The sequence below is a fragment of the Hyla sarda genome, chromosome 8, assembly GCF_029499605.1.
Source record: "Hyla sarda isolate aHylSar1 chromosome 8, aHylSar1.hap1, whole genome shotgun sequence".
In the NCBI taxonomy this organism is placed as follows: Eukaryota; Metazoa; Chordata; class Amphibia; order Anura; family Hylidae; genus Hyla; species Hyla sarda.
Genome location: NC_079196.1, coordinates 53,627,217 through 53,651,747, shown reverse-complemented (window position 1 = coordinate 53,651,747; position 24,531 = coordinate 53,627,217). Strand labels below are relative to the sequence as shown.

Below are 24,531 nucleotides of genomic sequence, written 5' to 3'. Positions count from 1 at the left end.
GGAAGTTGTAGTTTGGCAACTCCTAGAAGGCAGCAGTGAAAATCACTTACCACTGATCTTCACTGCTGCCTCCACCGCTGCTCCGCCGCCGTCTCCTCACTGCCACCGATCCCGCCACGATTGCCGGTAACAGCCGCAATCCCCCCCCCCCGCTCTGTCCGACACCGAGGGGAGCAGAGCGGGGATTTCAACAGTAACCCCCACGCTCCCAACTGCCATTGGTCGGTTAGTCCTAGCAGACCAATGGCAGGGATAGGAGGAGGTGGCATCAATGCCACCTCGCTCCTATCCTTCACGATGATCGATGGTGTCTCTGATATCTCCAATCATCCCTATTTTCCAGGCTATCGGGTCACCAGAGACCCGATCATCCCGGAATCGCTGCAAATCGCCAATCTGAATTGACTCCCTCAGAAACCCCCCCCCCCCCCCCGGCATTTGAACGGGATACCTGCTGACTTTAGTGACTTTAGCAGGCATCCTGGTCCGGTCCTCGACCGGCTAGTGGCGGGGACCGAAATTCCCACAGGTGTACCCATACGCCCTCAGTCCTTAAGGGGTTAAGAAAGATAGTCGCACAACATAAATTAGTTATTAAGTCACATTTACAATATGTCTACTTTATGTTGGCATCATTTGTTAAAAGTTGTTTTATTTTTTTAGGACGTTAAGTCTGGCAGCAATTTTCAAAATAATAGAGAACATTTCAAAAGCAGATTTTTTTTATGGACCAGTTCAGTTCTGAAGTGACTTTGAGGGGCCTGTATGTAAGAACCCCCTATAAACCACCCCACTCTGAAAACTGCACCCTTCAATGTAATTTTTAAATGACATTTGGGAAGTTTATTACCGTTTAGGTGTTTCACAGAAATTAAAGCAAAGTGGAATTCAAAAATCAAATTTATTTTTGCAAATATGCCATTTTTTTCTGCAACACAGCAGGTGCTGACAGGGAAATACAACTCATTATTTATTCCCCTAATTCTGACATATTTAGAAATATCCCATATGAGGCCCTTGTACGCTACATGACTCACATACAGGCCTCAGACATTACGGAGCACCGTGTGGATTTTGGGTCTTCCTATTTTTTATTTAGTTAGTGTCACCCTATTCTAAGATTTGTAACATTTTTATTTTTCCACCAATAGAGCAGTGTGAGGGCTTACTTTTTGCGGGATAAGTAGCGGTTTTGAATAGTACTATTTTGGGGTATGTCTGACATTTTGATCACTTATTACATTTTTAGTGAGGCGGGATTACCAAAAGGCAGTCATTTTGGCAAGATTTCTTTTTTCTTACGGTGTTCACCATTCAGTATTAACCCCTTAAGTACCCAGGCCATTTTCACCTTAAGGACTCGGACATTTTTTGCACATCTGACCACTGACACTTTAAGCATTAATAACTCTGAGATGCTTTTATTTTTCATTCTGATTCAGAGATAGTTTTTTCGTGACAAATTCTACAAATTTTTGTCAATACTTGCATCATTTCTTGATGAAAAATTTGAAAATTTGGCTTTTTTTTTTACTTTGAAACTCTCTGTTTGTAAGGAAAATCTACATCCCAATACAATAGGAAGACTTTACATTTGCATCATAAAGTTGACAGGTTTTTACATTTGGAAGACATCAGAGGGCTTCAAAGTTCGGCAGCAATTTTCCACAAAATTTTCAAAATCTGAAGTTTTCAGGGACCAGTTCAGTTTTGAAGTGGATTTAAAGGGCCTTCATATTAGAAATCCCCTATAAATGACCCAATTATAAAAACTGCACCCTCAAAGTATTCAAAATGACATTAACCCCTTAAGGACTAAGACAATTTTATTTTTAAAGTTTTCGTTTTTTCCTCCTCGCCTTCGAAAAAATCATATTAAATTCCAAATTTCCAAAATAGGGTCACATGTGGGAGGGGTCCACTGTTCAGGCATTATGGGGGGCTTTGTAAACACACGTGGCCTTCAATTTCGGACACATTCTCTCTCCAAAAGCCCAATGGAGCTCCTTCTCTTCTGAGCATTGTAGTTCGCCCACAGAGCACTTTAAATCCAGATATGGGGTATTTCCATACTCAGAAGAAATGGGGCTACAAATTTTGGGAGGCTTTTTTTTTTCCTATTTTCCCTTGTGAAAATGAAAAATGTAGGGTAACACCAGCATTTTAGTGAAAAAAAAGTTTTTTCATTTTAACATCCAACTTAAAAAAAAAAAAAAAGTATTTATTTAAGTTGTTGCAAATAGTAATAACAAACATCGCCAACATGGCGAGAGAACAGAAAGAGAGAACAACGCTCCCCAGAGGTCCCAGCGAGCCTCAGTAAGTAACACTAAGGAGATAAGGCATACCAAAAGGAACAACAATGTACACGGAGGGAAACCCCGAGACCCCTTTCACATTCAAATTTAACGAAAATTTGTCAAACACCTGTGGGGTGTTGAGGCTCACTATACCCCTTGTTACGTTTCGTGAGGGGTGTAGTTTCCAAAAATGGGGTCACATGTGGGTATTTATTGTTTTGCATTTATGTCAGAACCGCTGTAAATTCAGTCACCCCTGTGCAAATCACCAATCTAAACCTCAAATATACATGGTGCGCTCTCACTTCTGAGCCATGTTGCGTGCCCGCAGAGCATTTTGCATCCACATATGGGGTATTTCCATACTCAGGAGAAACCTCCAGCTTTTGCAAAAGTACAACTCTCAGCATGCCCTTTTGCTGTCCATGCATGCTGGGAGTTGCAGTTATGCAACAGCTGGAGGCACACTGGTTGCAAAACACAGTTTGTTGCTTAACTCAGTTTTTCGTAACCAGTGTGCCTATGGCTGTTGCATCACTACAACTCCCAGCATTTTCGGTCTATCAGTGCATGCTGGGATTTGTAGTTTGCAACAGCTGGAGGCATACTGTTGAGAAACACTGAGTTAGGTAACAAACTGTTTCACAACCAGTGTGCCTTCAGCTGTTGCAAAACTACAACTCTCAGCATGCCTTGACAGCCGAAGGGAATGCTGGGAGCTGTAGTTATGCAACAGTTGGAGGCACACTAATACATCGCCCAGCATGCCCTTTGGCTGTTTGTGCATGCTGGTTGTTGCGGCGGGGACCTGAATTCCAATGGGCATAAAGGTACGCCCTGGGTCCTTAAGTACCAGGGTGTCAGGGCGTACCTGTATGCCCTGGGTCCTAAAGTGGTTAATGACATGGTGATTTTATTCTGCAGGTTGGTACAATTATGGCGATACCTCATTTAAGTACTTTATTTGATGGTTTATCATTTACACTATAAAAACTTTTTGATTAAAAAAAAAAAATCTTGTAAGCGCATTGCTATTTTCTGAGAGGTGTATTTATTTTTATTTTCATACCGATTATGTTGTGTAATAGCAAATTATTCCGTGAGGAGTTGACATTTTTAGTGGTACCATTTTGGGGTACATGGGACATTTTGTTTACTTTTTATTTTAGTTTTACAGAGGCGGCACTGATATTAAGCCATAAATTTGGCAAGGTTTTTATTAATTTTTTATGGCATTCATTGTGCGGGTTGAATAATGTGATATTCTTATTGCTTGGGTTGTTACGGATGCGGAGATACCAAATATGTGTATAACATTTTTTGGGGGGAGGGAAAGGGAAATTGTGTATGTTTATTTTTATTTATTTATTATTTATATTAATTGTTAATTTTTTTTTATTTTTTACTTTATTTTACTGTCCCACTAGGGGACTTGACACTTCTAATACATTGCAGTACAGATCTGTACTGCAGTGTATTATGCCTATCAGTGTAACACTGACAGCTGTCAGCGTTTCTCTGATACACATAGCAGATCAGGCTTTTTCTCTGGCATAGCCTGATTGGCTTCCGCAGCCAGGTAACCAGGGGCCATTTGGAGGTCCCTGGTTTCCATTGCTACCAATGAGACCCCGCAATCGAATTGCAGGGTCTCATTGGAGATCAGAGGGAGCTCCCTCCCTCTGTCACTGGCGATCAGTGCTGCGGTAACATTGACCACAACATTTAAAGGATTAACTGTCAGGATCGGAGCACAGCTCTGTTCCTGACAGCTGCGCGGGTGTCTGGCGATATGCGATATACAGGTCCATTTGCAGGAAGGGGTTAAAGGGATATTCCAGGGAAAAACTTTTTTTTATATATCAACTGGCTCCAGAAAGTTAAAAAGATTTGTAAATGACTTCTATTAAAAAAATCTTAATCCTTTCAGTACTTATGAGCTTCTGAAGTTAAGGTTGTTCTTTTCTGTCTAAATCCTCTCTGATGACACCTGTCTCGGGAAACGCCCAGTTTAGAAGCAAATCCCTATGGCAAACCTCTTCTAAACTGGGCGTTTCCCGAGACAGGTGTCATCAGAGAGGATTTAGACAGAAAAGAACAACCTTAACTTCAGAAGCTCATAAGTACTGAAAGGATTAAGATTTTTTAATAGAAGTAATTTTCTAATCTGTTTAACTTTCTGGAGCCTGTAGAGATATATAAGTTTTTTCCTGGAATACCCCTTTAAAGTTAGAAATTAGTTAGCAAACTGTACACCTCAAAAACACTGAACAAGGTGGCAAAAATATGAATGTGGCAACTGTACACTGCTTTGTACCAATGCATTTGTAGTCACAGTCCCATCCCATAACACCAATAAGATGGCAGAACATAACATACCTCTCCCACATCATAGATTAAGATTTGTCCTTCAGAGTCTCCCACAGCGAGCTCTTTACCAGAATGAGTCCATCTGACCCGATTGAGAGCTGGGTTCCCCTCAATTGTAATGCTTGCGGTAGGGACCTGTTTAAAGATAAGATAGACAAGCAGTCATGAGAATCTTCCCTCATAAAGCAAATATATTGTCAATCCAGAAATGGCAGAGTACAGAACAGTGCATGCTACATGCCTTAAACTTACAAGGACATTAACCTTTGAATACTTTATTTTATTTGTTTTTTTAAACAGGACCAAATTTCGAAAAAATCTACAGGAAGAAATCAAGATCACACGATTAACATGCAAAGTTATTGCAAAAAGGCACAAATAGGGTGTAAAAGACCCCAGAAACACCCTGCTGAAGACAACTCTTATGTGAAGCCGATCCGGTGATCATCTAATTGTAGTAGGTTTGGCTACTAGAACCCTCAGCGATTAGCTGTTACATGAAGTCAAATGTACACTGCTCAAAAAATTAAAGGGAACACTTAACACAATGTAACTCCAAGTCAATGACACTTCTGTGAAATCCCACTGTCCACTCAGGAAGCAACACTGATTGACAATCAATTTCACATGCTGTTGTGCAAATGGAACAGACAATAGGTGGAAATTATAGGCAATTAGCAAGACACCCCCTATAAAGGAGTGGTTATGCAGGTGGTGACCACAGACCACTTCTCAGTTCCTATGCTTCCTGGCTGATGTTTTGATCACCTTTTAATGCTGGCGGTGCTTTCACTCTAGTGGTAACATGAAAGAGTCTACAACTCACACAAGTGGCTCAGGTAGTGCAGCACGTCAGGGATGACACATCAATGCAAGCTGCGAGCTGTCGCAAGGTGGTTTGCTGTGTCTGTCAGCGTAGTGTCCAGAGCATGGAAGGGCTACCAGGAGACAGGCCAGTTCATCAGGAGATGTGGAGGAGGCCGTAGGAGGGCAACAACCTAGCAGCAGGACCGCTACCTCCGCCTTTGTGCAAGGAGGAGCACTGCAAAATGACCTTCATCAGGCCACAAATGTGCATGTGTCCACTCAAACGGTCAGAAACAGACTACATGAGGGCCCGACATCCACAGGTGGGGGTTGTGCTTACAACCCAACACCATGCAGGACCTTTGGCCTTTGTCAGAGAACACCAAGATTGGCAAATTCGCCACTGGCACCCTGTGCTCTTCACAGATGAAAGCAGGTTCATACTGAGCACGTGACTGGCACGAGTCTGGAGACGCAGAGGATAATGTTCTGCTGCCTGCAACATCCTCCGGCATGACCGGTTTGGCGGTGGGTCAGTAATGGTGTGGGGGTGGCATTTCTTTGGGGGGCTGCACAGCCTTCCGTGTGCTTGCCAGAGGTAGCCTGACTGCCATTAGGTACAGAGATGAGATCCTCAGACCCCTTGTGAGACCATATGCTAGTGTGGTTGGTCCTGGGTTCCTCCTAATGCAAGACAATGCTAGAATTCATGTGGCTGGAGTGTGTCAGCAGTTCCTGCATTGATGGTATGGACTGGCCCGCCCATTCCCCAGACCTGAATCAGATTGAGCACATATGGGACATCATGTCTCGCTCCATCCACCAACGCCACGTTGTACCACAGACTGTCCAGGAGTTGGCGGATGCTTTAGTCCAGGTCTGGGAGGACATCCCTCAGAAGACCATCCACCACCTCATCAGGGGCATGCCCAGGCGTTGTAGGGAGGTCATAAGGGCACGTGGAGGCCACACACTTCTGAGCCTCATTTTGACTTTTTCTTTAAACTGTAATTTTTATTAAAGAGTTTCAAAAATAGAATACAAAATCACATCACATAAAGAGCTTCAAGAAAAACCAAGTATCCCCGGAAAACATACCTGGCCAATTGTACAATAGGCAATCAAATCAGAGCGGAATGCAGAAAGTACTCAAAACACCCATATAGCATTTAAACTCCACAACCTATGACCAAGAGAGAATGAAAAACAAGAGGAGGAGAAGATTCAGAGAATGGAGGACAGCTCCAAAAAGGAGCAAAAAGCACCATAACATAGAACTCAAGACATACATAAAAAACACAAGACAACAACCAATACACCTGAAAAACAAAGAAAAGGGGGGGGGGGGACACACAAGGAGAAAGGAGAGAGAGGGGGGGGGAGGGTAACAGACTCCTGGAGGCTGATGATCAGTAAAACGATCCCACGGTTCCCAAACAGAGAGAAAGAGCGGTATAGTATTATTCATGGAAGCAGTCAGGGACTCAAAGGATCGGATCTCACGGACTCTGGACAAAAGCTCAGTCTCGGTCGGTGGGAGCGTCTGCTTCCAGTGTTAACCAATCAGCATCTTGGCCGTTAAACAATGTGCATAAAAAGGCTAAATGTTTTTTGGTCAGGATCCTAGGAGACAAGTGAAGAAGGTACACCAGGGGATCAAGGGGAACAGAAACTTCCAACACCGATGCCAAAAGACGAGCCACCGTCCTCCGATATCCCGCTATGAATGGGCAAGACCAAAAAATATGAAATGTAGCATTGCGTGGGGATAGAAGGGATCAGCCTGTTAAGGAGTTCAGGTGTATGGTACCACCCCAAAAGCATTTTAAATTGGGTTTCTTTCTAGGCTGCACAAATTGAGGCCTTAGAGGCCCTCTCCCAAATCACCCGCCACTGTGGAAGAGTAATACTAGTATTCAAAACATCCTCTTAATGGCCCATATAACGGTGTGCAGAGTCAGCGCCACCCAAAGGAGAATTAAGAATGGAGTAAATAGCAGAAAGGAGGCCCTTTACCTGCGGCCCCCGACGGCACAGTTGCTCAAAGCCCGTAGGCCGAGAAACAACCGTGAACCCCAAAGTAGAAAGCATAAAATGACTAAGTTGGAGATAATGGAACCACTCGGAGGAGGGTAGACCATTCCTAGACATCAGCTGATCAAAGGGCAGGAGGGCACGGGAGCGGAGATGCACTACATCAGCCCAACAGAAAAGCCCCCAGGAACCCCAGTCCGTCACCATACCAGAAGTCAGTCCAGATAGGAAATTAGGGTGATACAAGAAGGACTGCATGGGGGAAGAAAAAGACATCAGTTTAAACTTAACAGAACAGTGACCCCAAACATATCGAGAAAAAGTAATTGGGCCCAAGAGGGGACCCAGAGAAGGGGAAGACAGCAGGGGTGTACAGAGAAGGGAGTTCGGATGAACAGGGGCTAACCAAAGCTTATCAAGTCCCATCCATCGAACCATCGTATGTTGAGGGATCTGTGCAATGGAAAGAATAGGTAGTCGTACTCACCTGTCCCCGCCGCTCCGGACCCGTCACTGCTGCCCTGGATGTCGCCGTCCATTGCTGTCGCTGCGTCCCCAGGGTGTCCCTGACGCTCCGGACGTCTCTTCTTCCCCGGGATCATCGCTCTCACGTCGCCGCCATCACGTCACTACGCATACCGCTCCTATTGGATGATGGGACGGCGTGCGTGGCGACGACAATGGAGAGTGCCGGCGATGCAGGGAATCCCGAAGAGGAGCTCCGGAGCCCCGAGGACAGGTAGGAGACCATCACCGGAGCACACGGGGCACCGTAAACGGCTATCCGGCGGCAGCTGAAGCAGTCAGCGCTGCCGGATAGCCGTTTATGCGATGGCCTCGACATACAAAAGCATTGTATGTTGATGCTGCCTTCAACATGCGATGGCCTCTAAGAGGCAACACAAAAAGAGAAACACAGCCGCACATCCACCATTTGTAATTTGATCTACTTGCTTCTCAGCATAATTTCAAAAACTAACAGGATGTTAGTACACATTTTGATCAAAAAGTACAAGCCCACTCGCCACGTCAAGGCCACCTCGTTAGAGTGGGTCCCTAACCTGACACTGAAGTAGCGCCGGCGGCAACCACTGCCTCCGAGACCCCATGCCCAATGGGGGAGCGACCCAGTGTCCAGGCAGCCCCACTACTGCCTGACCAAGCCCCTGGCTCTGGGCCACTCCACCCCAAAGACAAAGCATCACAGAAACAATGGCTGCCACAGAGAACCATACCAGTATGAAACCTACCATGTGCTCACTGCCAGAGGGCTGGGATAATGGTAGGAGGAAACCCTTATGCAGTTTCCTGCTAATTAAAAACAAATGGGCCAAATGGGTGGAGTGGAGTGCTGGCCATGGAAGAAGGGAGAGACTACAAATGTGCAACACAAAAAGAGAAACACAGCCGCACATCCACCATTTGTAATTTGATCTACTTGCTTCTCAGCATAATTTCAAAAACTAACAGGTTGTTAGTATACATTTTGATCAAAAAGTACAAGCCCACTCGCCACGTCAAGGCCACCTCGTTATAGGGAGTCCCTAACCTAACACTGGTATAGCACCCGGTGGCGACTACTGCCTCCGAGACCCCATGCCCAACGGGGGGAGCGACCCAGTGGCCAGGCAGCCCCACTACTGCCCGACCAAGCCCCTAGCTCTGGGCCACTCCACCCCAAAGACAAAGCATCACAGAAACAATGGCCGCCACAGAGACTCAGAGGCCATCGCATGTTGAAATTATCGTATGTCGGGGCCATCGTATGTCGGGGGGGGGGGGTCACTGTACTTCACTACATCCGGCACCGCCAAACCCCCACAAGACCAACCCGCCAGCATAACGGACATCGGTAATCGATGTCTCTTAGCGTCGCAAATTTTTTTCTTGTTTTAAGGACATTATATCAAAGTTGGATCAGCCTCTAGTGGGGTTTCCCACTTTGATTTTGAGTGTGACTCCATATCCAGACTTCCATGGGTTGAAAAATTTGATTTCCATTCAAAATTTTTGTGTGATTTTGTTGTTCGCACATTCAACTATGTAAAGACGAAAGTATTTCATATGATTAGTTCATTAATTCAGATCTAGGATGTGTTATCTTAGTGTTCCCTTTATTTTTTTAAATGTAGATTTTTATTTAGGGTTTACATAAGTAACAGATGTACAATTAAACAACATGGAAAGGGAACAAATTCCTGGCAGCAATAATCAACAAATGACATGTCGAAGACAAATAATACAATGGAGCAGATCTCAAGCAAATATGTTAGGCCAAGTATTACCGATTCAGAGTACCACCAGGAAGAAAAAAAAAAAGGGGGGGGGGGGGGGGAGGAGACACATACAAGCAAACCAACAACATAAAAAGGAAGGCAAGAAAGAAAAGAACAAGAAGAGGAGGGAAATGTTCCCTTTATTTTTTTTTGAGCAGTGTACTTATTCTATCACTAGAAAACTATGCATCAGTCTGCTTCGCTTTTGCAGCAAAATAGACTAAACTAGAGGTAAACAAGAGATATACCTGTTGGTCAAAAGACTGTTCAGCAGGCAGCCATTACTTGAGTCTGACAATATAGCCCTAAGAATATCTGGGAGGATTAGGTTTTTGGTTTTCTTAAAATTAGTTGAAAAGCTTCTGAATGAATGGGGATGGCAGCTGAATACATTTAAAGTCTTATTTTCAGATATTTCAATTACAGTGCAGAGTTACTACAATAGAGACTCTCTGCTCTGGCTCATAGGAGTGTTCAGAATGCGAGCCCCCCCTCCCCATGAAGTAAATTTGCCCAAATACTGCATAGGGACTGTGTTTGTCCTAATGAAACAAACCCATTAAGTTCTAAGAGCAGAAATAATAAGTCATGATCTAGATGTCTAATACTTACACAATAATAATTGAGAAAAGTGTTTGAACTTTTATCTGACAAAGGCCAAATGCATTTTTACCCTTAAGACTTCAAAAAGTTACGTTTTGGATTTATGGCTGTCATTTCTGTACTTGCCAAGTGATTGTTCATACAGGGTATGGAGCATATGTGAATGTTATTGTTCTCAAATACCAGAAGGACATCAAATTAAGAAAAAGTAGGCCATGCAGACCACAGCTACTTTATCATAAAATGACTAAAAATGAAAACAAAGTCACATTCAAATTGGAAACTTCACATATTTTTATACACCTTCAGTTATATTATACATATATATATATATATATATATATTAAAATTTTAGCTCTGGGATCATCCTTTGTTGCAGCCAAAAAGACACATTTTTCTTTATTAACCAAGCAAACAGCAGTTTCTTCAAGCAAACTGGCTCCTTGCCAGGTTTATTTACAAAGGTTGCAGGATATACAAAATGAAACAAAATTTAGGAACCAAAATAAAAGCCTAGGAAGTCTAGCCACTAACTACCCAATAAAGACCCTGTCTGACAACTGGTGGTCTGATTCCTGCCAGTTAAAAACACATACATTTCTGCAACTTTCACTCACTGTTCACATTAGTCTTAGCCCCAGCCACTTGCTGAGTGCTCCTTAGACAGCCCGTCCATCTCATAGACCAAAGAAACAGCACTCCACACTTGTCACCACCAACGATGTATGGGTCACTCACAGATATATACAATTCTGCTTCTCTGCACTTTTGGACGTCAGCAAGTCTCACTATCTGTGGTTTGCCATTTTAGTATATACTGGCCTTCATCCTCAGTCACCATTTTCAGGCATGCAATGTAGAGGTAAATGAGCTGCACTCAATCCGAGCTTCTATTACCTTTTATTGCAGTAAAACAGGGGGAGAACATACAGGTACGTTCCACAGATAGAGCATTTTCAGGCATCCGTGTGACATTACGCACATATTTGTAATCATGCTCTAGTGTTCTTTCTATTGGCTGTCAATCATTACCTTTGCATCTTAGGGAGAGCAAAACACTTGTACTTTATCTTTTTAATTGCTATAGGAAATAAGGCTATGTTCACATTTGCATAACTTTTTTCTATTGTACGGCTCTTTCATAGAAGCAGAAGAGCCAAAAAATGCATGTGGCAGATCTGCTGCATCCCCCTATTACTTTAATTGGACTCAGCCAGGTTTTGGTCATGGTGCTCGGCATTTTACCAAATAAAATTGTGCATTGAGCTGCACTAATTTGTCTGGCATTTTGAGCTGAATGTGCGATAAAGGCTCCAAATGAAACATCTGACGTAGATTTGAATTATATATATATATATATTTTTTTTTTATTAATTAAATTATTTGTTATTCCGGCTGGTGTTTCCCCAACAGCCTTATTACCTATACAGCAAATTTTGTCCTGGATTCTCATTGAATTAATTTATTACTCTTTTCAAAATCTGTCTAAGAATGGACAAGTGTCTGAACCATGGCAAATACTATATTTTTCTGTGATATTAATTATATTACTATAATTATCTTCCAATCAGTTCACATCTACGTATTAGATCAGTCAAACACAATTACAAAATAATAAGTGTTAATGAGTCTTCAAGCGTCTCTTAGCAAACGGCTTGTTAACCACTTGAGGCGCAAAAATAAAAAGCATGATCAGACCGATCTTCATATGCAGATGTGAATGGGGTAATTATTTAATTTCCAAGCATACAAAAGTGTGTTTTGTACAAATTATTTCAATATAAAACCTTATTTATGCAAATACGGGAAATAGAATATACTTTCCAGGATATGTAATTTAATCAAAGTATCGATGACACTCAATTACATGAAAATAAGGAAAGGTATGGTCACAATTACTTCTTATTACAGCCTATTGCCACTGCAGTGCTTACATACAGCTTCACCAGTAGTACACTGAATTACAGATTGTACGACTTTCTCTTTTTGCAGTCCACTTTGCAGCACCTGTCTGGATGACCACCATTTGACAACTCAAAGCTACATGCTAAACAGGCATGATACAGGTCCATCACGCTCAAGTAGAAAGACAACGACAAGGAGAACAAGGGGTTCTAGATTTCATCTGATATATGGTCACATCTCCAGTGAAAACTGGGCCAAGGACCAGCATTGTCAGATTTGAAGGATGGACATCCTATCTACTATAAAATTGCATGTTGATTCAGCCAAATCCCTTAAATGTGGTTTAAAGTAGGGATCGACCGATATCGATTTTTTAGGGACGATACCAATAAACTGTGGCCTTTCAGGCCGATAGCCGATAATTTATACCGGAAGATCGGTATAAGTTATCGGCTATTTCTCCACCAACCCCCAAAAAGGACGCTTTAAATCAATGAACTGCAGTGGCTTTTGCGGGGCCAGAGACCGCTGCCGCCACCCGCTTCTCTCCCCCTGCCTGTCCTGGGGTCCTCCTGAGTCCAACCCCCCCTCCCCCCATCCTCTGGCCAGAGACCGCCGTCACCCGCTTCTCTCCCCCTGCCAGTCCTTAGTCCAACCACCCATTGCCTCCCCCATCCTCTGTTTTATAATTACCTGTTCCCGGGGCCCGTGCTACTTCTGGCTACGGTGGCATCCTGAGCTGTCACTGTGCGCACTGACGGTGACATCGCGTTGTGGATGTTACTCGTCATTGCACAGTCCACAGCGTAACGCAGGACGCCACAGGAGCCAGAAGTAGCGCGGACCCCGGGAACAGGTAATTATAAAACCGGGGATGGGGAAGGCAATGGGACAGCGGCGGTCTCTGGCCGGGGCGGTGCTTTATCGGATTATCAGCAAGGTAATTGCCAAAACCGATAACGTCCAAAATCGTGAATATCGGCTGATAATATCGGCCAAACCGATAATTGGACGATCCCTAGTTTAAAGCACAGTTAGAAGATTCTAGTGACATCATCATCCATCTATTCTGGAAAATAGAGAGCACTCAAAAAGATTGACATACTGCTTACAAGTTATACTCATGTATATCATACTTCAAGTATGTCCCATCACAACAGGACAATATTATCTATGATCAGCTTTCAGCAAAATTTTGTACAAAATAAACAGTACAAGCAAAGCTAAGAAACATTGCAGTATATCTTATTAGAGAAAAATCTCTCTATTCATCAGACTACTTTCTTCCTCATCTCTCCCTCCTAAATTCATTATTTAGTTTATCCTGAGACATTAGCTCACTGAAGGATCAGTTACACCTGCCCATAGTAAGTCACCCCAGTGTTTGATACACAGGATACACTGCTAATAACTGCTCTATAATGTCCTCCATCCTGCTGCTTCTGAGGGCATGCTAAAGAGCTATAGGGAAGTTGATTTTTCTTCTATATTTGTACAGTGTATGGGGGACAACATAGCAGCTCATCTACACCCAATAGCTCAGAAACAACTGAAAATTAGAGCCTGTAGAGGGTAAAACTGGTGAAACATTATGTATACAAGTTAAACAATAATGGCCAGAAACAGTACTGGACCTAAGCGAAGTCTAATATGTATCCAAGTGCTTACCTCTGTATCATTGTTGAGGTTCCACAAATCCAGTCGCCCTACTCCATCCACACAAGCAAACAAGGCTGGATGAGTGGGGGACCACATGACATCATAAACGTAGTCAGAGTTGTCCTCAAACGAATACAATGGCTTGTTATTCTAGGAGATAAAAGCAGAATTTAATATGACAAGATGATAAGTGAAAAGGCTGCATCTAAAAATTCTAATTGAAAGCAGTGCATCCGCTATCTTTTATGTTGGCTTACTTATTTAAGGTGGCAATAAAATAAAGCATTGCTTATTTGCCTGTTTTGGTTCTGAAACCACCAAAAATCCTTATGTTTTCTGGGTTTGCAGTCGTCTTCCCTACCATGCCAGAAATCACTTTTTTCTAGTTAATCAGATGTTCAGTACTAAAATTTCCAGAATGCATTGTTTTCCCTCCTTCACAACTCTCTCAACCTGGCTACTCCTTGTCCACAGCTCGCCTGTCCGTTTTCTGGCCAGAGCTGCTACAGAACAATGCAGCAGAAGCAGCTGTATTTAGTCCGTCTGCTCCTCTGCCTTCAGCATTGTCCAGTAAAATGCAGCATGCGGTAAAATACCCAATTCTCACTAAATGTCATAATAAAGATATATGTATATCTGTATAATAGAGAGATGGTTATGTAGGCTGTAGGGGCTGGTTGGAGGTAATAACATCACTCAAGTGAGGGGCTTGAGCTCCTAGACCAGATCCAGCCATGCCTCCTGAGACAGCAGAGGATGAGGCATTGTGTTGGGGGGAGAGGGAGAAGCTAAAGAGAAAACACAACACAGAAAATTAGAGGACAAACTTCCTGTCTGGTGTTAGTCAGGCAAGTTATGCTATTATTTGAGCTTCAATGCAACCCTCCCATATTGGTATTAAGTGCCTAAAATTATGTTATACGAGATCTGTGATACTCAATCTGCTATATAGACTTACCCTAAGAGTGGTCATACATGGTGAAATGTTTCGTAGTTTGCTCACACAGAAATGCTTGTGTACTCTTGATTTTCAATATCAAGAGCTCTTATATTTCCCTTTAACTTGTATAAGTCCGAAAGGTTGACTAGTATGAAAGAACCCTTGAGCTGTCCTCTTCTTCCAAGTTGAATACTAGTAAACGTTATTTACCATTATTTAATTATATCTGTTTGCAGGTAGATGACAACCAACCTGGTCACCAAAAGAGCTACTTCATCCTGCTGCCCCAGACTCCAGGATTAGCAAAGTATCATGCACAACTAGGCAGATTTACCAATCAGGAGTCTGGAGCAACAACAACGGAGCCCCTATAGAAGCTATAATGGCAAAATTGGTGTCCTTTACCTAACCTAAACAAATGCACCAAACAATATGGATGATGGAAGAGGACAACTCAAGAGCTTATACTCATCAGTCATGTCTTTCTATTTTAGGTGGTAATGCTCTTTCCATCACAGACAGGGGAAAATGCTACAACCGATGTAATATTGATGGTTGATCAGACATCATAATATCATAGTAAATGGTAGACACCGCATTGTAACTAAGTGATATTGTTACGATATGGAGAGATAATCCCCATGTGGTAAAAGCACAGACAGATTTCAGAGAGGCGTTTTATTTTGGTCGTGTAGTAAAACCTTATTTTACTGTACAGGCAATATTTTCTAGAAGGATGATTATTGGTTTCTTATCCATCGCGTACGAGGATAGTGGTTTGAGTGCAATGTGTTTGTAGTATGTGGGCTTATTTTACTATCTAAAGCAGCTCTAATACTTACATTTGACGATTGCTACCTTCCTCTGTTTTTCTGCCTAATTACCTCCCTCACAAAGTACTGATATTGCTACACTTACAAACAATTTATTGAAGGAATTGCCGCCATGAGTGACAGGTGAGCATCATGGAAGCAGCGAGCGGTATTATTCTGTCTAAAATGCACTATTTTTTCATAATGATTAAAGATAAATCTCTTTTATGCACACACTAAACATTTTTGAATGTCATCCTTGGGTAAAATTATTTTCTCAAACGCTTGTCAGGAAAGCGAGAAGTTCAATATAGGGGGGATTTTACAATGAGGCCCTCAGTGAGTGAATATTCAGAGAGACTCTGGTGTCTGCGAATGCAACAAGCAATTTTCAATTAACAACACTTCCATTTACTAAACTATAATTAAAATCATTTGTATTTGCTTGCACTTCACAGATTCATACATTTTATTTATACATTCGACTTAACAACCTGAAATCTGTTTCTTTCTCTGCTGAACTCAATTCTTTCTCAATAAATTGAATTATTTCATTTATAACCACCAACGGGATTCCTAATTAAGGGATAAATGGGAACAGCAACCCCTAGTGTTACCGACAATTCTACATTAGGCAAGAACAATTTTTATTTGTGTTGAATAACTCAACTTCGGGAAAAGTAAATTCTAAACAAAAAGGAGGCGACCTGACTTTATAACAATCGTAGAATGTAGAAAGAAAGGTAAATAAGAGAAAATTACCAAAATCAAGGTAATGACTGCATTAATAGTGTATGCGACTTCCAGGCAGTGAAGGCAGCTGTTCTGAGGATGGAGCCGTGGCAGGTTTACTGCCATTTGTAAACCTGAGTTCACACTGTTTTTCCCTAATGTTTAATATGTACATTAGGAAAACTACCATCATACACACTAAATGTCACCATAGGTGTCCAATAGTTAACTGCGTCCAAAAGAATTTCCCACTGGCCTCTGTCTGTCTGGCATTCTATCCATCACAATAGATACCATATTAGTGACACATACCAAAACTGTGGATACATACTGCCCTAAGGAGCCATGAGAGCTTTGTATTTTGTTCTAGCTACTGCATTTGACTGTATGGCATACAATACATTTAGAAAGTTTTTAGACCCTTTTACTTTTTTCAAATTTTGTTGTCCCAGCCTTGTGATACAAAAAATCCCCATCATTTTGCACTTGATACCCCTTTAGATTTAAAGTGAAAACAGAATGTTAGAAATGTTCGCTAATTTACTGAAATGGAAAAGTATTCAGACCCTTTACTTTACAGCCTCCAGTCTTCTTGGGTATGAGGCCACAAGGTTCACACACCTGGATTTGGGGATTTTCTGACATTTTTCTCTGCAGATCCTCTCAAGCACTGGCAGGTTAGATGGGGACCATCAGTGGAAGCCATTTTCATGTCTCTAGAGATGTTCGTTTGGGTTCAAGGCAGGGCTATGGCTGGGTCACCCCAAGACACTCACAGAGTTGTCCCTGCTGCTCCTTTGTGTACTTAGGTTCATCATTTTGTTGGTGCCGTGATCTGTACTTTTTTTTTTGATACACCATTTGCATATATGAAACTTAATTTTTTTGAAAATATTATATGACAAAAAAAGCTGCAATTTTGGCCTTTTTTTATGTTTACGCCGTTCACCGTACGGGATCAATAACATATTTTGATAATTCGGACATTTACGCATGCCTTACCAAATAGGTTTATAATTTTTACATTTTTCAAATTTTTTCTATTTTTTTTTTTCTTTACATTTTTTCTTTACACTTTAATAGTCCCCATAGGGGATTATTTATAGCAATCACTTGATTGTTAATACTGTTCACTGCTATGCATAGGGCATAGCACTGATCAGTGTTATCGGCGATCTTCTACTCTGAGGGGTTAATGGCACACATAAGTGCGATCGCTGATGTGCGCCATTACCGGCGGGTCCCTGGCTGCTGATAGCAGCCGGGACTTGCCGCGCATGACACGTGCACCACTCCGGTGCTTGCGGTCATGTACAGGACGTAAATGTACATCCTGGTGCGTTAAGTACTGGGGCACTAGGACTAGAAATGAGCAAAGTTACAGTGATTTGATTTGTCACAAACTTCTCGGCTCGGCAGTTGATGATTTATCCTGCATAAATTAGTTCAGCTTTCAGGTGCTCCGGTGGGCTGGAAAAGGGGGATACAGTCCTAGGCTAAAGTCAGCAACTGCCGAGCCGAGAAGTTCGTGACGAATCGAATCACTGTAACTTCGCTCATCTCTAACCAAGACCTACATTTATGTCCCATGTTGTTAAGGGATTAAATGAATTTGCAAACATTTCTAAAATTGTGTTTTCATGTTATCATTATGGTATTAAGTGAAGAATGATGAGGGGAACACTTTAAAAAAAAAAAAAAAAATTCTGCACAATGCCACATATCAAAATGTTAAAAAAGTTAAAGGGTCCGAAGACTTTCCAAATGCATTGTATGTCACAGACACTTCTTTATTAGAGGAAGTACAAGCTTTTCATAAAGTTTCAGGCATATTTTCCACAAATTCTTGTAGTATTTGTAATCAGGCCACAGAAGTCAGGTCAGAAAGTAGTGTGTAACAAGGTGAAAAGTCACATATTATTGCACAAACTGAGGCTTGCCCAAAAAATTGCATACAAGCATAAATAAGTGGTTTATGTTTATTCTTTCAATTTCTTTCAATTACCTTTGTTGTCCACAGTTTTACTGTCCAGTCGAAAGAGGAGGTGATGAAGAGGTGAGAGAAGTCCACGGCTCCCACAGCAGAATGGCAGTGGATCCCGGTTATTGGTCCTTGATGTCCTTCAAACATTTCACTTATACCAGCTTTACTACAATAAAAAAAATATCAAAACACGGCTATAACCTTTCACAAAATGTAATGGTCAGTGTTAAAAGGTATAGTGTAACAGTGGTCTCCAAACTGCGACTTTGCAGCTGTTGCAAAACTACAACTCTCATCAAGCCTTGACAGCAGACTGAGGAACACTGGTGTAGAGGATTTAATTTAATTAACAGAGGTTGATGGTAAGGAACGAGACCTTTGTATGTCTGAACCATAATGTCTAGATTTGATATTGCTGTGACACAACTTTTAGGATAAAAGGATTTTCAGGTAAGAATAGAGGTATGTAGGCAGTAAGGAAGCTGCTTGTAGGTGAATCTGTCAGATTCCCGTATGAATGCTGATATGAAGAATTGTTAATTAGAACGCTGAATTAGATTGTATTCTATTGTTTGTAGCCTGAAGGAATGATTTGAATTGTATAAATGCCATGTGTGGTTGGAAACACCATATGAAAAGTAGGTAAGAAATGTTATCAGATTGCCAGTCTACTCTAGATTTGGTTTTCATTACATATACATAGCAAGAACACTAATAAGGGAGAAAAGAACATAAAGTATCTGATAAATACCTTTAAATCAGACACCTCTTACAATGAAGATAATTTTGCCCTGTGTAGAAAATAATGTGTAAAGCAGAGCTCCTCATAGGGTGAATACGTCTGGTGTACAGGCGTTGGTGAGTGTTTTTGCATAAAACAACTCATCTTAGGATGTTGTGGTAGAAAGATCTTTTCTGTGTTTCTCGGATGGGTCTCTTGTAGGGGTGGCGCTACCTCCTGGTTGTCGGCGTAGGGTTTTCCTGGCCAATGTGAATGCAGAAACTTTGTCTCCACTAAGGAGAGAGTGTCAAATAACCAGTTTTTCAGGAGCTTCCACTCGAGGTAACAAACAGGTGGGTTCAGTAGGATAAATAAAAAATTCTCTCTTTTATTGCCGTATAACAAACGCATTTCGGGGACCTAAAAGTCCCTTTTTCAATGTAAATACAGGCGTCCTGACATGCACACTAAGAACAAGGTTTTTATGGTAATTCATCTTTTCTAAAATTGGTTCCATTCTCGGTCCAGAAAGGAGGTAGGTGGCAATGCCAGAAAAGTCATCTCAAGTGCTTCATGTAAAAGGGTTTCAATATCCGGGCTCCAAATTTGGGGTCCTTGGATATGTGTTGACAGGCACCATCTGATAGCCTCTTGGACAAGAGGGGAAATTGTTCAGAGATCTGCAAGTTTTCATTTAAGTACTGTACCCATAGACTCTCAGAAAGGGACAGGTTATTCGAAATTTCCATCAAACACATTATCCGCAATACAGCCAGTGAGACAGTTATAGACATAGATCGCCCAAAACTATTCTTCAAACTGGGCCACCTACTAAAAAGTGAAATTCAACATCATCTAGACCTCAAGTACATGAGAATGTATATTCAAGAGAACATCATCCCCAGAGGTCTCCGCCTTCAGCAAGAACCATTATTTAAGAATGACCAAACCTTCGTAAAGACATGGGAAAAAATGACACATAGCTTTTCAATAAATATGATGTCAACCCTGTGCGAAAAAAGTCTATTGGGATCTATGAATGCTCCCAGGTGGGCGATATATCGGGATATATCGCGATGTATCGTCACCTAGACGGTATCGCGATATATCGGGATATATCGAATCGCCACACTGGTATCGCGATTCGAATCGAATCGCCAAATTCTTGGCGATTCACACCCCTACTACTTACCGTGAGAATTTTAACTATAGAAAAGGACACCTTGGAAAGAAAAACCTCCAAATTAAACCGAGATAAAACAGACTAAAAGACAATATCAAATTCTGGAAAAAATAAAAAGGGTCGAACTCAGAAAACACATCAAATTCAACGGACGAAAAACGAATTAAACAGCCATAACACAACTGGGACTGCAAACATGTCAGAAAGAAATAAGTACCCTACCAATAAGGGAGCAAGGAACACCAACTCCAGATCTGAAGAAAACTAGTAACCAAAACCACACACAAATTACTAAAAGCAAAAGCACTAACAGAACTACTATCACCAATCAGGATGCGCCACATGACCCAGAGACGAATGAAACCATACCCCGCCAGACAATCGAAAAACTATGAAAACTTGCAGATCTGGCATTTCCACCCATCTCCTTTCTGGACCTGACCAAGAATGGAACCAATGTGAGAAAAGATGAATTACCATCAACTCCACTTAACCTATCTACTGTCACCATATACAACACTCTGGAATGTGACACAAGTCAAGTTAATGAAGCCAACAATGAAGATTTACCATGCACCTCACAAGAGAACCCAGAACCCCAAAGGATAGGTTAAAAACCCTACTTTTTTTCGGACTACCATCCATACTAACACAGATCCCTACATACCATATGCAGAACACTCCACAACCAACTCTGATAACAGAGTACTACAGACAAAAAAAGGAAAGCTCCAGAAGAGGAGGAGGAACAAACAATAGGAGAAGCAGGACTAGAAGAGGCTGTAGAGGAAAGAGAAAGAAAAGCGGAAAGTGCAAAACAAAGACGAAAAAAAAGGTACTAAAAATCTTCAAACTATCCTCCCATAACCTGGCACAAGCAGAAAGGGAGGTCCTGAACAAAGGACTCTCTTTCTGCCCCACGAACACAAGTGATGAATTTGATCTATTCGTAGTAGGGATCGACCGATATCAATTTTTTTAGGGCCGATACCGATAATCTGTGGAGGTTAGGGCTGATAGCCGATAACTTATACCGATATTCCGGTATAAGTTATCGGCTATTTATCCCCCACAGGACGCCGCAGGAGCCAGAAGTAGCGCGGACCCCGGGAACAGGTAATTATAAAACTGGGGGTGGGGGAGGCAATGGGGCAGCGGTGGCCTCTGTCCGGGGCGGTGCAGTGGGGGGTGGGGGGGGGGGGGTGCGCTGTGGTGCGGGTGGTGGCGGTGCGGGGCATTATCGGATTATCGTCAAGGTAATTGCAGATACCAATAACGTCCAAAATCGTGAATATCGGCTATCAGCCAAACCGATAATCGGTCGATCGCTAATTTGTAGATCTCAAATTTGTCAGAAAACTGACTCTTGCCAGGCATTTTGCAATGCCAAGATTCAATAAATCACAATCACAACCGATCCAGACCACAGACAACATTGCAAACAAGCTGACCCATTCCCCATGAAACAGCAATCTAAAACCCAGATCAACATTCTACCCACTCCAACATAAAAGACACCACGTGGAGACCTTCTTCTCACTAGTTGCAGAAGACTTCAGAAATATAAAATTTAGAAACTACACTAACAAAAAACAATCTAACTCTACCACAAAGAAAAGCAATCAAAGACCTGGCAGCAAACACAAATATAGTCGTCAGGAACGCAGACAAAGGTGGAGGTGTAGTGATCCAAGATCGCAAAACATACACAACAGTAGCACTAAGGATAATATCTGATCCAGAATACTATGTTGCTCTAAAAGAAGATCCAACTAAACAATACCAAGAAGAACGCAACCGCCTTATAGATGACGCATTCAGCGCCGGTGTCCTATCAAAAAGCAAACGAGACTTCATAAAAATAAAAAACCCAAGATGCCAATTTTTACCATTTACCAAAAGTGCAAAAAGACAAGACAAATCCACCAGGCCGCCCAATAATCTTCTCTCTCACTAGCAATATGTCACAGTATGTAGATATAATGCTACAAAAAGCCATCATAAAATTACCATCATACCTAAAGGACATACCCACACTAATACACCTACTACAAGATGAGAAATGGAGCCGGGCCGGAATTCAAATGGACTACCTTAGATGTAGCAGCATTGCTCTCAAACATACCACATGCAAAAGAGCTTGAAGTAATCAAAAGTAAAGCATTCATACTCCAACACAATTATTTTTGCTTCGACTCCTCCATATACCTCCAGACGGCAATGGGGACGAAATTTGCGCAGTCTTTCCCAAATCTATACATGGGAGCTTTCGAGACACTCTTCATATACTCAGATCCCCCCTGAAAAAACACATCAGGCTGTATAAACGCTATATTGATGACCACCTATTAATCTGGGATGGGTCCATCGAATCCTTTCAAGACTTCACTAGTCACCTAAATAACATTGAATGGAACCTGAATTTTACAGGCAAATGTGCCATAGAGAAAATAGAATATCTAGATTTGGAACTACTATCGGATGGACTAAAAATTATAACAAAAACCTATTTTAAAGACGCTGATGTGAACAGTAGAGATGAGCGTACTTACAGTAAATTCGATTCGTCACGAACTTCTCGGCTCGGCAGTTGATGACTTATCCTGCAAAAATTAGTTCAGCTTTCAGGTGCTTCGGTGGACTGGAAAAGGTGGATACATTCCTAGTAAAGAGTCTCCTAGGACTGTATCCACCTTTTCCAGCCCACGGGAGCACCTGAAAGCTGAACTCATTTATGAAGGAAAAGTCATCAACTGCCGAGCCGAGAAGTTCGTGACGAATCGAATTTACTGTAAGTTCGCTCATCTCTAGTGAACAGCCTCCTAGATTTCGGGAGTAGCCATTACATCAAATGAAAGACTAATATACTCTACGGACAACATAGCAGGGTTCGCAGGAACTTCTCTAAAACCAGCAACTTTATTGACCAAAGTAAGATCATAAGAGAGAGAGACTAAAAGAATAAAAGTATCCAAACAATCTGATACAGACAGCCTATAAGAGAGCCTTGGAAAATCCAGCCCCAAGGAACTCTTCCAACCAGGATCCTGAACAGGGCTCCAGCATCCAGAACACATCCACTGTAACTCAAAAACAGAACAATACATATGGCTTCAACTTCATTACCAGGTATTTAATGTCAAGAAATGAAGTAAGGAAAATAATGCAAAAACATTTTGCCCCTATCAAATGACCGTAACAGGATGACCCTATCCTGAAGAGCCTAATCCCAGAAAAAACAGGAATAACTTTCAGAAGGGCAAAAACTATTAAAAACCTAATAGCACCAAGTCGCCATAAGAAAATCAAAACAACAAAGAAAATGAAACAGAAACACAAACAAGAAAAAGGGTGTTTCAAATGTGGCATGAGAAGCTGTAAACTCTGCCCTAACATAAACGGAGCAACATCATTTACAAGCAAATCAACTGGTGAAAGCTTTCATATTAAAGATAGGACAGACTGTACTTTCACACGTTATCTACCTTATTGAATGCACATTTAACCTGCAATATATCGGTCAGACAACACAACAACTCAAGAGCAGGATGAATAACCACCGGTACAACATCTCTCATAATTACATCAAACACAGTGTCTCCAGACATGCCATAATAGTTAATTCATAGACTTCATAGTCACAATCATAGAGAAGATCCCAGAAAACGCAGAGAACCAGTTTAAGAGATTAAGAAAACGCGAATCATTTTGGATATATAAAATGAATACACTGAACCCCCAGAGTCTCAATGAAAGTATTGAGCACATATAAATAATTTATCATCAATGAGTCTGCTACATCTCCACTCTACCATTACTGCCCCTTTAAATGTAATGTGTGGTTACCTTTAATATCACATTTAATACTCCATAATTTCCAGACCCATACAACTTATCCCTCCTCTTAATACATTCTCCATCTCCATCTTTGGTCAAGATTCCAGCTCCCATCCATATTCTTCATGCAATGTATGCCATTAAAAGGGGTTATCCAGGAAAAAAACTTTTTTTTTTTATATATCAACTAGCTCCAGAAAATTAAACAGATATGTAAATTACTTCTATTAAAAAATCTTAATCCTTTCAGTACTTATGAGCTTCTGAAGTTAAGGTTGTTCTTTTCTGTCTAAGTGCTCTCTGATGACACGTATCTTGGGAACCGACAAGTTTAGAAGAAAATCACCATAGCAAACCTCTTCTAAACT

At 41.6% G+C, this 24,531-nt stretch overlaps 1 protein-coding gene across 6 annotated transcripts in view; it reads right to left on the bottom strand.

Moving 5' to 3' along the window:
• DYNC1I2 (dynein cytoplasmic 1 intermediate chain 2) overlaps positions 1–24,531 on the bottom strand; it is a 151,113-nt gene that overhangs the window by 7,877 nt on the left and 118,705 nt on the right. For all 6 annotated transcript variants that reach the window (XM_056533487.1, XM_056533488.1, XM_056533492.1 and 3 more), the window contains 3 exons: positions 18,444–18,588; positions 13,964–14,104; positions 4,680–4,805 (listed from right to left, as the gene is read on the bottom strand). In XM_056533487.1, coding sequence (XP_056389462.1) covers positions 4,680–4,805; positions 13,964–14,104; positions 18,444–18,588 — 412 coding nt within the window. The remainder of the gene's footprint in view (positions 1–4,679; positions 4,806–13,963; positions 14,105–18,443; positions 18,589–24,531) is intronic.